This window comes from Acinonyx jubatus, chromosome A2 (assembly GCF_027475565.1).
Source record: "Acinonyx jubatus isolate Ajub_Pintada_27869175 chromosome A2, VMU_Ajub_asm_v1.0, whole genome shotgun sequence".
NCBI lineage: Eukaryota > Metazoa > Chordata > Mammalia > Carnivora > Felidae > Acinonyx > Acinonyx jubatus.
This window is the reverse complement of record NC_069383.1, coordinates 80,828,946-80,844,988: the sequence shown is the minus strand read 5'-3', so window position 1 is coordinate 80,844,988 and position 16,043 is coordinate 80,828,946. Positions and strand designations below refer to the sequence as shown.

The following is a 16,043-nucleotide window of genomic DNA, read 5'->3' as shown; positions in this document are numbered from 1 at the left end:
CACAATGGTGTGCTATTTTGTGAGCAAGTAAGCATCTGCTTTTGATAACAGTCTAAAACCACATCTGCTTCATGCAGGAAGATACTCAAGTGCAAAAGATGACTTGAATAGAGAGCAATTCTTTCTTAAAATAAAAGAATTAAACAGGTGAATGCTTTCTTCCCCCCTATGATTTTTATTGTTGCAAAGCAAATAGAATATACTGATTGTTTTAGAGACTAGCGGTCAAACGTTTAAAAAGAAGCCGTGTGCACTCTCCTTTGAGTATATTATCTTAGGTCTGCGTTACTTCCTTATCTGTAAAATTGGTTTCCTCAGGGAAAGTGTTATTCTGTTGAGTAAAGGCTTTTTTTTGTGAAATGTGCTGGTCTTTTTTTTGGGGGGGGGGGCGGAAGGTAGTTCTACCTTTTTGCTTAAATATAAAAGGTTTTTTTTCCCTACAAAAAAATTACATAAATTTCCAAATGACTTTCTGGATAAAATAAATAAGAATGTCTTAATTGGAGAAAATATCTAATAATCTAAATGGTAGAAAAACAAATTATCTTGAATGAATTCTAGCATTTTCCAGAATTCTGAAATTTTTGTTGCTGAACATTTATAAAATTCATTTCAACTCTTGGGTGACAGGGAAAAAAATGGTAAAGCAACTTGATAGTTTGAATTCCACAGCCTTTCTTCCCCAGAGATTCTGTATTTTATTGTCATCAAAGTCAGGTTTCTTTAAAGTGAAAGAACTTTCTCTATGTAACAGGATCAGAATATCTTTAATGAATGAGTATGTTAATGACAGCACTTAATTGCAGTAACTATTCCTAAAGAGTTTTAAGAAATGAATATTCATACTCACTTAGGGTAATAGGAGGAAGCTATTTGTGGCAAATAATGGCACTTATTTCTTGTACTTGTTAATATTATTTGATCACTAGCTCTATTTTTTTATTCTCTCATATGTGGAAACGTTGAATCATTGTACATTTTATGCCTTCTTTCTCCAAAATCAATTTTCGCACGTCCCAATTCTTCATTTTCCCTAACCCTTGAAAAAAATCACCAAGAAAAACCTATTGTTGCCTATTTTCTGTTTCTTTGGTTCCTTGTATATATATTTCTTAAAATAATTTGGTATTGCCTTTATAACCTATTGATTTTTTGTTTTGGTAGATGAAGATTTAGCCTTCCTCATCCTTGCAACATACTTAGGTTACAATCTTGGTTATACTAATATTTGGCTTTTATATTAAGTTGACTAACGTTGTTCATATCTGAGACCATTTGGGTATTCATGGGGTTCTTTACCTAACTCTTTTTGTTTTCCCTCAAATGATTGTTTTTGTTTCACAATTTGCTTAGCTTTCTGTGTACTACACCCTTAACTGTTTGTAAAATATCCAAGAGTACTAAAATCCCTCTCAAAACCATGTTTCACTTGGCCAGACACATCATGACTTCCGGCAATTTCTCTTTTCCCCTCCTGCACTCACACCCCACTCATCACCCACTTGCAGCTAGAATTCTTCAGGGTCTGATCAGATTTTCCCAGGTGCTCCCTGCACCTGCCACCTGGCTACCGTCTTTAGATTCTTCTCATTTCCTCACTGAAGTTCCCACCTTTCTTTCCTCTACTTTTCCTGTCTCTTGGTGCCCAAGTTGTGTGTGTGTCAGCTTGTGACCAAGTGTGATTTAGTCTCTGTTTTGGTGAAACATATCCTCAAGTAACGTCCAGATAGGTAGCATAAGTAGCAAAATTTTTGAGACTCAGCCTTCCCCAAAATGATTTAACTCAACCCTTAGACTTGGCGGATACTTTGTGGATAGAATTTTAGTCACAACCCCTGCCACTTGGAATTTCAAGGGCATTACCTATTTTTCTCTATACTTGTAAATGTCTATTTTGCTGGTGAGAAATTTTATGGATCCCTATCCTTCCTCTTTTGTATATAATGTTTTTAATTAAATAACTGCCTCCAGAAATATTTGAAATCCTCCTTGGTTTTATGAACTATGATGATGTTATGCCAGGTGTAGGTCTCCTCATTTTTGTCTTTGCAACATGGAAATTTATTTTCTTTGATTTGGGACAGAAACGTGCTATTTTTTGATTAATATTCCTCTCCATTCTTACTATTTCCTGTGGAATTACTATTAGTTAGAACTTGAACCTGGTGGCTTTATCATTTAATTTTTTTTATTTTAACAATTATAAGTTAATTGATAAATTCTCTACAGTGAAATGTCAGTTTCACTGAAATGCCATGTCATAATTTCTAAACATGTTTTTTTCCTCTTTATTTGAGCAAAACATGGGAGACCTTTAAGGAGATATTTATTTAGGATAATGATCATTTGATGATCATATATTAACTTTTTTAGCCCATTCATCACTTGCTTGTTGCCTTTGCTTTTGGTTCTTGTAACATATAAGTTTTATTATTTTTTTGCAGACAAAAAAATCTATTATTTATTTCATGGTTTGTGGGTTTCATTTAATGGCTAGAGAGCTACTCTGCAAATGCCACCAAGGTTATACAAATACTCTCCTAAATTTCTTAAATATTTATATTATTTTAACTTTATTTTATTAATCCAACTTAAAAATATTGGGTATATGTCATAATCTAGTAGATTAGTTTTCTTTTCTTACAGAAGAAAATTATGACACAATTATATTCTACTAAATAAAAATGTCTACTTCATTTAAAATTTATAATCATATTACCATATATATGTTATTTCATTTGTGTACACATCTATTTTGTTAATACAATTCTATTTTGAGCACAGCAATTTTGTGGAAATTTTAAGTATCTGATAAAACAAGATTTAAAACTTATTGGTAAGCTACATAGTGTCTATAATGTAATTGATATTGATATTAGTTAATTGGCCATAAGCATCAACATAGGTGAAAGTTTTCTTTTCCAATTATTATAGACTCATAAATTCAAAATAATTTTTCATGAAGTAGCACTATAACTATCAATATAAAGATAAAAATGTCAGAAAGTACAATGGGCCAGAGTCAGGTGATATTAGATGATGTATCTGTAGGTTTTGATCCAGACTATTTCATTAGTTGCTATGTGACTCTCAGTGAATAGTTTCATTGCTGTGAATCTCTGTTTCCATAACTATAAACTTGGAATCATTATTTCATATCTGTGTCCTCTACTGTTTTGTTACAAATGAACCAGATGATGAAAAGGCATTTAGAACAAGGTAAACACTGTATGTCTATAACATATATACATCTGTTTTACAAATTTTCTACACCTATGCTGAGAGAATACTCTTGGCTTATATTCATTCAGTATCTTTTGCTATATTTAATGTCCTTATCTTGATTTAAAACCTGCTCTCTGAAAAATAAATCAGAGCACTGACTCCCAATGCAAGCATTTCAGGGACTTGTAGGCAAAAAAAAAAAAAAAGACATTTTAAAAAATATTAAAAATTGACATTAGAAATACTAATTTCTGAGAGCCTAAAATATTCTGGGCTTTAAGTTTGGTAACTGCCAGTTCTTTGAACTGTACTAAGGCTAAGAAATATCCATGGTTTCTTCCAGAAACTTATTTAACATTTAGTGGTCCGTCAATAACCTCCAGAGATGAATCTGGCTCAGCGTAAAGACCCAGAATGATTTTTATATTTCAAGAATAGACTTTTTAATAGACAGCTTCAATTTTAAGTTCCTAGTGAATACCACAGGTCCAGAAATCAGTTGCACTGATTTTATACTTGGGCAGGTTGGGAAAATATGATCAGGTCTAGGGAAGCCGTTCTCAAGAGGGGGGACACATTACTATACAAGAGATTACATCAGCATTATTTGGTGGGGGGTGGGGGGGAAGAAGAACAGCTTGAAATACCCTAATACCTGTATTTGGAAACAAATTGGGAAATGTAGGACCCTAAAAACACCTTCGGGGCACCTGGGTGGCTCCGTAGGTTAAGGGTCCGACTTGAGATCATCAGGTCATGATCTTGCGGTTCATGAATTCAAGCCCGGCATAAGGCTCTGTGCTGTCAGCTCCGATTCTGTCTCCCTTTCTCTGCCCCTCCCCTGCTCTCTCTCTCTCTCTCTATCTCTCTCTCTCTGTGTGTGTCTCTCTCTGTCTCTCCCTCTCTCAAGAATAAATAAACATAAAAAAAAATTAAAAAACAAAACAAAACAAAACAACAGCACCTTTTCCACTGGAATGCCAAAGGCTGAAAAAGAAATCATTTTAGAGAACACGAGTTAAAAAAGCTTGGGGAAAATGAGGCAGGAAGTAATAACTTACACGACGCAGATGACAATCAGGACAATGATAATGAGCATTTTTTGACTATGAGGCAGCCACAGTGCATAGCACATCACACTCTATTTCCATCAATCCCTGCAACACACTGACAAGGGAAGTACTGTTGCTGTTCTTACTTTTGTAGATTAGGAGCCAGAGACTTAGAGACTTTAAGTAAGTTGTCTGATTTCATGCATATAAAAATTAGCATGTCCAAACTGGCATATAAAAATATACCATGTTGATGAATAAGAAAATATTATGTACCAACATCAATTACCTCAACATTAGAGCTTCAATAAAACTTCAATTCAAAAACAGTCCAATTCAAAAACTGAAAATAAAATTAGGATAATTGAATAAGTGTGGTAGAGACAAATAGAAGATAGATATGTCAATAAAATATTCCAGAAAGCCCATTACCAGACATAAGCATACTTGAACATTTGAATATGATTGATGTATTTCATATGAAGTTGGAAAAGAAAGTTTTCCAGGAATGTTTCCAGGAAAATTGATTTATATCATCACAGAGAATAAAAGAAATTGATTTAAATAATTAAATATTACATTTCACATCACAAAGGAGCTAGATCAAAATAGAAATCATTATGTACCTAATATCCTCTATTAGGTAAAGAATACCTAAGCAAATAAATTAAGGAACAAATTTGGTTTATTACAAAATTATTTATAAATTTGACTCCACATATGTCTGTATTTAAACTCAGCAGCAAGAGTCAGGGATTTAAATTCCCACTTTGAAAGCACTGGACTCAATCCTTTGTTCACGTATTATGTTACTCATACCCATGGATTGAACAACCACCCTCATTTTTCCCAGTAAGTTCAATATCTTCACCTGCCATGCCTAAACCCTGATGAGGCAGCATTGTGTTTTGGTTAGGACCATGGCTTTTAGTGTCAGACATAACTGACCCTAAAGTCTCTTGACTTTGTTTGTGTCTTCACTTTGCCCCTAAAGTCACTAAAATCCTCTGGCTTTCAATTTCCCTGTGTATCACTTGCAGGGGGAGCGGGGGAAGCATAGTATATGTTGTTACTGAGATTTTTCTTTTCCTGGTGGATGGAGCTTAAGAGAGATAACGTACCTCCCTGTTGCCAGTTCATGTTACTACGTTACGATTCTGAATCTAGATCCAAACTGAGACCTGCATTGAGACTGTATTCACAGTCCAACTACATAATATATATTGTTTCTACCTGGATTTCACATGTATACAGTTGACCCTTGATCAACATGGGTTTGAAGTTACCTGTGGATTTACATCTGCTTATGTGTAGGTTTCTTCTAAAAATACAGTACAGCACTGTAAATATTTTCCTCATGATTTTTATTTTCTTTGCTCTAGCTTACTTTATAGTATATGCTACATATAGCATACAAGATACATGTTCATTGACTATGTTATCAGTAAGTCTTCTGGTCAGTAGTAGGCTATTAGTTGTTATGTTTTGGGGGAGTAAAAGTCATACACAGATTTTCAACAGTGCAAGGTGCCCTCGCTCCTAACCCCTGCTCTGTTCAAGGGCCAACCGTACTTTAAGCCCAAAAAAGTCCTAAAAGATGATTTGAATGTAAAAAGAGGTCTACCTTGTTCTTTCACAGGAAGATTCAATATTGTAAGTGTTGTGTCTAAGTTCCTCAGTAACATCAAATACTTCCCACTGTTCACAGAGCATGAACTTCCATATCCAACCTGACTTTGTACACATTTCCAGTTTCTGTGCTCTCCCTTTGTACCTTTTGCTCCAGCTTCACCGAACTGCTTTTCTCCCACATACCCCAGGTCCTTTCTTCCATTGGCGTCTTTCCTCATCTTGTTCCCTCAGCCTGGAATTTGCCTCTCCCACTGCCAACTATTTAGACCTCGTCCATCTTACAAAGCAGTCACCACCGCTACCTTCTTGCACAGAATCATGCTTCCACCGCCCCACTGACTCCCAGAGATTTAGCAATGCTTTCCAAAGCCCAAAGCACATAATTTTCTCTCAAATTTATGAATTTTTATCACAATTCTTCTCTGCATTACAATTACTAAAGGTAATAAAAATTTAACAGCAGCTATGGCAAAGTCTCCAACTACCGTGAATGCTTTGGCTCTACCCATTGGCTGAGTACGCTCGCTTACTGCCTGATTATGAGATGGGACCATCCTAGATCATAAGGCCCCTCAGATCAGCGTACCTATTGAATTGATCTCTGTAGCATCCAAATTTTAACACAATGCCTTGCACAAAACAGATATACTCACGTATGACACTGATCAATTCTAGGCATATAAAAAAAAACAAAGTGTACGCATTAGTAAAATTAGGGCAAGAAACTCACAAACAAGCAAACATGTTCGATCCACTGAAACCAATTTTATAATATAATGTGCCTACATTGGTCAATTTTTAAGCACAATTCGTGTAGGGCAAATAATCAAATGATGCAAAATAATCCACTCATCACATTTCCCTTGATAACATCCTGACCTTCAAAATTGAGATAAAAACCAAATAACATCACATTTTCATAATGATTTTGACAAAACAGCTATAACAATAAACATACTGTCAATAAATTTTGTCCATTGTCATCTTCAATAAAACAGAACTTAAAAAAAGAACACTTTTTATGTAAAATGAACTCCTTGAGTAAGAGATATAAACTTCTGGGTGCCTGGGTGGCTCAGTCAGTTAAGCATCTGACTTTAGATCTAGTCATGATCTCACGGTTCATGAGTTTGAGCCCCACGTCGGGCTCTGTGGTGACAGCTTGGAGCCTGGAGCCTGCTTCAGACTCTGGGTCTCCCTCTCTCTCTCTCTTTCTGTCCTTCCCCTGTTTGTGCTCTCTCTCTCTTTCTCAAAAGTAAATAAACATTAAAAAAAAATAAAAAAAAAGAGATATAAGCTTCTAGTTATAAAATAAATAAGTCACTGTGATGGAAAATACAGCATAGGAAATACAGTCAATAATATTGTAGTAACATTATTCGGTGACAGGTGGTGACTACATTTATCATGGTAAGCACTGAGTAATGGATAGAATTGTCAAATCATAATGTGGTACGTTTGAAACTAATACGACACTGAAGGTCAACTATACTTCAATAATAGGATTAATTAATCAATTAACTCCTTGATAGAGCATTCTTGACATCACTAAAATGAACAGAATCTGAAAATTCCAAAATAAAAAAAAGGAGAAGTGATATACAGAAGACAAAAAAAAATTTCATATTTAATTTGAAATGTTCTTAGTTTAATTAAAAATAGAGCCTGAAGAAATGGGAAATGTCTAAGAGGTGAGATGAATTTTTCTTCAGGAACAAGGTAATACCTATTATTTGAATTGTGGGAACTCTATTAGGGGCTCCAGAAAAGGAAGGATTATGTCACATTCCATGCTGCAGCCCAGTCCTTATCCCAGGGCTGGTCACAACTAGTGTTCATTATTTGCTAGGTGACATATTGGATTCCCTTCTAACATCTGTTATTACGCTCTAATTGAGGGCCTTCAGGGTGGTTTTATATTTTTCTCTTTGCAGGCTGACTCTTAAATACCCCCGTTGGTCAGGGAAAGAGAGAAAATGAAATGAGTATTTTACATTGAACACTTAGATATTCTAATATACAAACCCTAAAGGAGATAGTTACCCATCATCTACTCCATTTCTTTTTCCTATTTAAAAAGAGAAAAATACTCTTAAAAATCTTAAAAAAAACATTTGTCAAAACAGGATAATGAGATTCAGGACTCCAATACTGAGGCTTAGATTTTTTTTTTCCTTTTTAAGTAGGCCCAGCGTGGGGCCCAATGAGGAGCTCGAACTCACCGCCCGGAGACCAAGACATGAGCTGAGATCAAGAGTCAGATGTTTAACCAACTGAGCCACCCAGGTGCCGCTGAGACTTAGATTTTTATTGGTTTAATTCAGGAAGTGATTTCTGTTCTACACTTTCTCACGGACTTTGCAAAACATGTTCATTTGTCTAAAAGGGACTCATATGAATCACTGGTAAAGCTATGTATAAACTATAGATCTGTATAAAATAAACTTGAGATGCAAGCTAAAATGAGATTGTTGTGGTCATTACAGACTTTCGTTATTTTTTCATAAATTGTTATGCTTTTTTAACAACAAAAACCCACTTCCCGTAAGACATTGAGTTGAATCTTGTTCTCTTGCCTACTCCCCTGGTGCCTGCTTCCTTGGGTTAACATTATTGGTGATGTGCTTTCACAGAGTCAATTATTTGAAATATTTGTGACTAGAGTTTAGCGTATTTCTATAATGGTAGAGGCTTATTTGTTCTGTCCCATTGAAAATGGAAATTGAGTGCTTAAATTAAAGCCTCTAAAGATACTTAAGAAAATATATGATGTATGGGGATTGTTTTTTAAATACACACAGCCAGGCAAATTAAACCTCATACAAAGTGTGATTCTAATGCTTGCTGCAAAAGCTTGCCAACACCTGGTTTAGGACAATAAATGCGTCAAGCCAGTCACTGTATGTGACGTATATGGATACCCACTAACAAACAGTAACACTATTACTTACGTAACACTTAATGAAAACAATGTAGGAAAGGGCTAGATCATCTATTAGGGGTATGGGAGAGTTTTGACGTAAATTGGGAAAACACTTGTCACTACAAATAGGAAGTCTAATTGATTTGAACTAAATCTTTAAGAGGAGTGGTCTTCTATAGCTCTTCCAAAAAGTGCTTGACATTTGTCATTCTTGACGAATCCCACTCTTGCATGGAATCCAAATGGCTCTCTTTTATATTCACTTTTAATAATAGCTACAATTTAAGGGATGGTAGTCATGTGCCAAACACAGTGTTTGTTTGTACTTTACATTGTGCACTTTTTTAAATTGTGAAAGTTCAACCATTCCTTAGCAGAGACAGTCCACAAGAGGGTTACTATTTTCTACTACAACTTAGGTTGGAACCCCAGAACCTTTGCTTGATCTCCCATTCTGACCCACTGAGCATGAGATTATTCAGCATGAGATTAAAATTTATGAGTCACTGCTATAGGGAAGATGCAACATTACTGGAGAAAATGACTAAGGGGAAAAATAGATTTAAAAAAAATCAGAACCCAGAATAAATAGATCTACTCAATACATAGAACAAGGACATGACTAGCATTAGAAAATATTTCATATAATGTGCTCAACATAAAGTTTCAACCCCATTAAACATTACTTTTTGTATTGTGTACACTGTAATTCCCAAATAAGAAGAAAAATGTTACAGAAACAAACTGTTCAAGGGTGATTACTTAAAATTTCTGATATACTTTGGGGCGCCTGGGTGTCTCAGTCAGTTAAGCGTCTGACTTCGGCTCAGGTCATGATCTCACAGTTTGTGAGTTCGAGCCCTGCATCAGGCTCAGAGCCTGGAGCCTGCTTTGGATTCTGTGTCTCCCACTCTCTCTGCCCCTCCCTCGCTCATTCTCTGTCTCTCAAAAATAAATAAACATTAAAAAAATCTCTGATATACTTTTGATTTAAAGTATGCATATCTTTGTAGATCAGTTTCCCTTAGAGTGGACCAAGGTGTGCATAAAACAAAGTGCTTGCATGAGTAATCTGAAACCCTCTGGGTGAGCTGGAACACTGCAAGATCTACAGTCTCCAGATAATCTTGCTAATCTGCAAAGAGACACTTTTTCTGGTGTCCTGGATTAGAATTAAAAGGAGGAAAAATCCAGTCAAGAAATTATTATGTCTAAAAACAAATTGAACTAAGTCTGCTTTGTTTGGTGGTTTGTTATCCTACAAATTGGCTGTTTTTGTTGACTGACAACAAAAGGAAGCGAAAGCAATCTTCTGACCACTCAAAACAAAATATGTACCATAAATTTACCTGGATGACAACACGGAGTTGACCTTACATCTCTATGGGGACAAAACAAAATCTCGTACGTTAAATTGGTATTTTCCTCTTAACTGCTTAGAATGATTAAATTCTTGGGTAACTTAATAATTTTCTCCCTAGTCCCTATCTGTGTATTCTTTTCAACCGAAAGCTGTTTGTACAGGTTAAATACTTACTGTAGTTTTCTTCTCCGTATTGTTAGCAATATCACCTGTCTCTTACAGAACTATTCATGCCACACTTCATATAGATATGCCAATTATAAATTTACTTATTGGCAACATTTTGGAAAGTAAGCCGGTAAAAAATAACTTGTCCAAAATATTGTTACCAAAAGGGTACATGACTGTAAATGACTCACATTACATTATGTATTCTATCTTATCCCCTTCCTCAACCTCCTGCCCTCTGCTCCATAATCTGAGATTAACTACTGATTAGTCAGTTCACTAAAATGTAAACATATTGACTCATAAGTTTAAGTAAAATACAAAGTAGCTTATGACTGATTCCCTCTTGTGTGACTGATAGGAAGAGGAAAGCAGTATTAGGACGAACACATTTTTATTCATTGACAGTTATGAACATTTATATGAAGACAATTTTAGTTTTGAACTTTAAAATTAAAAGAAAAGTGAAAGTAAGTAATTAAACTTTGAAAAAAGTACGCATGAATTGCTTCTCTATTTACTTGAATACTAGAGTCATATGAAAATCAGTGGGCATTACTTTCACATATGATTATACTGTTTATTCATTTACTCAACAAACATTGAGAAAGCAACATTATAGGCAAAGGCTTTCTGCTAAGTGCTGGGACACCAGGATGGCTAAATCATAGCTTAGGTCTAAATGTCATTCAACTTTATGGAGGAGACGGGCATAAGAATAGATAATTACAGATCAAAGATCAATGACAGCAAAAGATGCACATTATGGTGTAAACCAGGGCAGACTTTGTTAGTAGTAGAAGAGCATAGGAGGAGAAGGAGGCAAGATCTGGAAGAGGGTGAATTAAGTTCAGGGTGTACGTAAGTTGATTTGTCTATGGCATCTCCAGGCAAAATACTGCCCGGGCCCTGCACCTCTGGGCCGTAAGGTGTATTCTCAGGTGCATTCTCTGCTCTCCTGTCAGGGCAGCTGTGCCCTAGGATGGTTCCTAGGCTCCCCTGCCCAGTTGGCGTCCAGCTGTATTTGATCAGGCACTGACAGAGGTTGGAGAATGGGAGGAAGAAAGCATCTAGGATATTTCTCCCCATCCTTGTGTATCTCAGTATATATTTCTGGCATTTGCCATTTCTCTTCCTTGTCTCCTGCTGCCTGCAATTCAGGCTTGCCTGGGTTTCCACTCTCACTAGCCTCCAGCTTGCAGGGACAGTAGCTTCCTTCAGCTACCTCCCTAGGTCGGCTACCTCACTGCTAACTGCTTGGTTTCTCAGGAAGACCAGGAGTATGTAATAACTGTCAGGCAGCAATCTCCTCTATTTTAAATACTCAGCGTGGTTTCCCTTTTCTTGGTTGGACACAAGTGCCTGGCACACATAAACTATTGGAGTCTGAATTCCAGGGAGTGCAGCGGGTAAATGTGGGTCTAATCAACATATAGATGAGAGGTGATGAGTTTATGCAGAGAGAGGATGTGCAAAATGATGGGTAGATTGGGGTGGGACCCTGGGGAAAATGGCAGCCAGTAAAAGAAAAGCAGTCTGTGAGTGAATCTAAAGAAAAACTTTTAGTAGAACCAGAAAAATGTGATATCCACTCATTCACGAGGAACCTCAGGCATCATTCGCACGCAGCGTTTGCCCGATGAGGTTTCCGAAGACAGATCAGGTCACCGGTTAGGTAACAGGACCCTATTTGAAATCCAAATATGGGTTTCCTATCTCTTCATCTACTGTCATTGTGACATTGTGCCATTAATCATTCTTTTTCATAGCAGGCGATTCGGCATCATTTTCCCAGGTCCCAGTCCCTTGCTCTTCTCTTGTGTGCTATTTGCACCTCACCTTCTTTTCGTGTAAAACCTGTGTATAGTATTATTTGTCTTCACAGGTAATTTTAAGAATTAAATGAGATGACACAGGGAAAGTACTTGGAATAGTATAAAGTAATTAAGATAGTTAAAATTAGTGACAGGAGGTTCAGTTGAAGAAGGAGAACAGTGCTGTCAGATCTTATCACAATATTATGAAAGATAAGCTAGTCTTTGTTCACCTTACAAAAAGTGAATATGTGTTTGCAGAAGTTCAGGATTTTTTTTTTGCATTTTGTTGTACATTTATCATTTAATAAAACCAAATTTAATTTCAAATGAGGTTTTCACATTAGAAGTAAGTTCAATCATTATTTTTTTCTCTAAAATGATTTTTATACCCTTAGTTTCTTCTTAAGAATTTCCATTCTACGGGCGCCTGGGTGGCTCAGTCGGTTAAGCATCCGACTTCGGCTCAGGTCATGATCTCACGGTCCGTGAGTTCAAGCCCCGCATCAGGCTCTGGAGCCTGCTTCGGGTTCTGTGTCTCCTTCTCTCCTTGCCTCTCTGGCTCTCATGCTCTCTCTGTCTCTCTCAAAAATAAATAAACATTTAAAAAATTAAAAAAAAAGAATTTCCATTTAAGTGAAGTCTCATGTTTTATTTTCTATTTGCATGGTATTTTAACAATTTTTTTTTTCAAATTCAACAAGTGATTTGTTTTTCCTGAGAAGGTCATTGGAATCTCTCTCCAGTCATCCTCACTCTTTTTTCTCTTTAAAACATTCAGGACCCAAAATTACTTAAAGGTTAAATATAAACAAAGAAGTTGGGAAATGGTTAAATGAAACCACAAAATAATTCTACTGTAATAGAGAACAGAGAAAATGAGGCTGTACCTACGTAGTGCTTTCACCATCACTACTTAGAAATTTACATTTCTATTCAGAGAAAACCAAACTCAAATGCTTGCGGTGTAACATGTAGATTCTACCAGCATCCAATATTGAAAATTTGAACTTACCTTCAGCGTCTGTTAGTCCCACTCCTACCCCTGGCTGTTTTACAGGCTCTTGCCCATTCTGCCCCATCTTCCCTCTGTTTAAAAAGAAAGTAAAAAGTCATGATCTCCTAAGTGCAAATGAGAAGACCAAGTTCACAAAAATACAATGACATTATATATTCAGACCCAAGATAAATTACTCGAATGGCAAACATCAAGACAGCAAATTGCTCCGCATCGTGTTAACTTTAAAATAGGGGCTTGTTTATTATTCCTACTTAGTCTGAACATCATACCTCGAAATTCAGTGTCTCATGTGTTGACTCATTTATCAAAGATCAGACTGTCATGAAATTTTCAAATTTTGTTTTAGAATTGGGGGCTTGTGTTTTTTCCCCACTTCTAACTTAAGAAGTGAACAGGGTTTTCATATCTTTACACTTAGTTATGATAACCTATACAGGCCCTTTGGCGAAGAGGGAAATTCTGAATTAAATAACGTGCACAAATACTATTGTAATAACACGGATTTTTATTTCACTTAGTGACTTTCAGATCCTGCCTATGTTTTCAGCTGTGTGTAGCATATGGGCTTTTGAAGTCAGACCTCCTGGTCTCTGCTTCTGGCTTCACTATTTCATGCTAGTGTCATCTAAGGTGAATCTACTTAATCTAGTGAATCTATTTCTCCTTTTGGAATATAAAGATAGTAACACTAGATCGCTCCTGGGTATGAGAAAATCACATGGGAAATGCACATAAAGTCCTTAACACAGTGCCTGAAACATCGTAACATTCAATAAATAGAAAATATTAATAAGCATCACATAACGGCTTTAGAATTCAGCCGGAGTCTACTACTCTTGGAGTTTCAGCTTCGAACTTTCTGGAAGGCCAAATCAATGAAGAATTCATGATATTTTGAGCACTCTGTGTTCAGAATATTGATAATGTAACAGCCAAAACGCTATAGGCTACTTTGTATTCCTTCAGTCATAGAAAAAGCTACATGGCGTAGAAAAGATTCTGGAATTGTCTTTATATGTACTTACGTAATATGTTCTAAAAAGAGGAAATAAAATCCCTTAAGTGTTAAAATGGGTATTTGAACAAAAGAACGCCTTGATACTATACTTGCTAGGCAATAATTCTAAAAGTAGTATTTAGTAACAACTACTTCTTACTTCCACACAAAAAAATATTTGGTTTGTTGAACATGCTGAAAATGTAATTGTATTCATTTCTTAAGAATCCAATTACATCTTACTTGAAAGCTGCTCTAAAGATCCTCTAACCATTTTACAGAAAAGGTTCTGTCCATCACGAAAGAGGAATAGACATAAAATCAGAAATCATTTTATGTTGAAAGCCATCACATTCTTCCATTATGACAATTCTAGGTCAGAGGTTTAAACACAAATTTTTATCAAGTGTGAAGGACCAAATACCCACAAAAATGTTAGAAATCATATATATACCTGTATAAAGATAGATAGATAGATAGGATATAGTCTGCATCTGAATATATACAAAAAAGTTTTGATTAGGCAATGCACAAAACTTTAATTTGTGTAATTGCTTCATTGGGACTCAATAAAAATAGACAATAACTGAAAAAAAAATAATTGACTCTGCTCTAGTCCAGTCAGAGAGAAAAGCTTCATAAGTCAGTAGCAATCTTACCGTGAGCAGTCACTATGACTAGCGGAGGGAACCCAAAAAAATTTGTTGCTGAGTCAAGCTCAAATGAAAGGGAAAACCGTTTTATCTGACAGATGAGAGTACTGAAGAAATTACTGCCCTATATATGCCTAGGTTTAACAAAATAATGAAAGTATTTAGTAACAGTAATAAAAATAAAGTTTTGGTAATTTTTTATTTGACCTCGAGTACTAGCTTTTGAATTTTAATGGTGATATTCAACTGCAGTCTTTGTTTCTAATGAAAACTGATTTTAACATTAGGTCCATAGGCTTAAGTATTAGAGGCATTTCTAAGATTATACAGAAATTTGTGTGGCATTGCAAAGCTAACTGAAATATGAAGGAAATGTGACTGTGGGTCACATTTGAACGAATGTAATGAACATATGCCTGTACATTCATACATAATGAATGTAATGACTGTGGGTTATGCAAGGATGCAATTTTTTTGAATTCCCAGGAAATAATCTTCATCTCAGAACATGCTGACTACAATTTATAATTTATATTTTTTAATCACAAAATAGTTATTAAACTCTTTTTAAAATTTTATTTTTATTTAAGTTTATTTATTTATTTTGAGATAGAGAGAGAGAGAGAGAAGAGAGAGAGAGAGAGAGATAGAGAGGAGAGAGAGAGTCCTAAGCAGGCTCCACACCATCAGCACGGAGCCTGATGCGAGGCTTGAACTCATGAACCCTGAGATCATAACCTGAGCCAAGAGTCAGAAGGTTAACTGACTGAACACCCAGGCACCCACAAATAGTTACGAAACTCTTATGTTAGCCTAAGCAATAATTGTGTTAGACACAGAAGAGTGTATAAAAGAAATACCAAATACAGCTTCTTACGTATATCCTGTAATGCTTTAGAAGAGAGAATTTTTCTTTGTGCTCGTATGGCAAAACAATAGTGTCCTAGGCAGTTTTTAAAGGCTTTGATTTATAAGAGAACAGGAAAATGGGAAAAACAAAACTGGAATGTGGCATATATGTAAAAACACATAATCTATTTCTACTTCAGATATTCAGATATTGAAGAAATAACGTGGTTTTTCTCTGGAAGTTATAACTTCATCAGCAGTGTTAAATTATTTTGAAATGTAAGGATAAATTGGAAGTATATTAAGTGATGTGTGGTTAAAAAATTACAAATTCATATGACATTCA

At 35.6% G+C, this 16,043-nt stretch overlaps 1 protein-coding gene across 6 annotated transcripts in view; it reads right to left on the bottom strand.

The window, feature by feature from the left end:
* The window catches only part of PCLO (piccolo presynaptic cytomatrix protein), a 419,937-nt gene that overhangs the window by 33,656 nt on the left and 370,238 nt on the right, over nt 1-16,043 (bottom strand). For all 6 annotated transcript variants that reach the window (XM_053218536.1, XM_027071762.2, XM_027071767.2 and 3 more), the window contains one exon: nt 13,193-13,266. In XM_053218536.1, the coding sequence (XP_053074511.1) occupies nt 13,193-13,266 (74 nt within the window). The remainder of the gene's footprint in view (nt 1-13,192; nt 13,267-16,043) is intronic.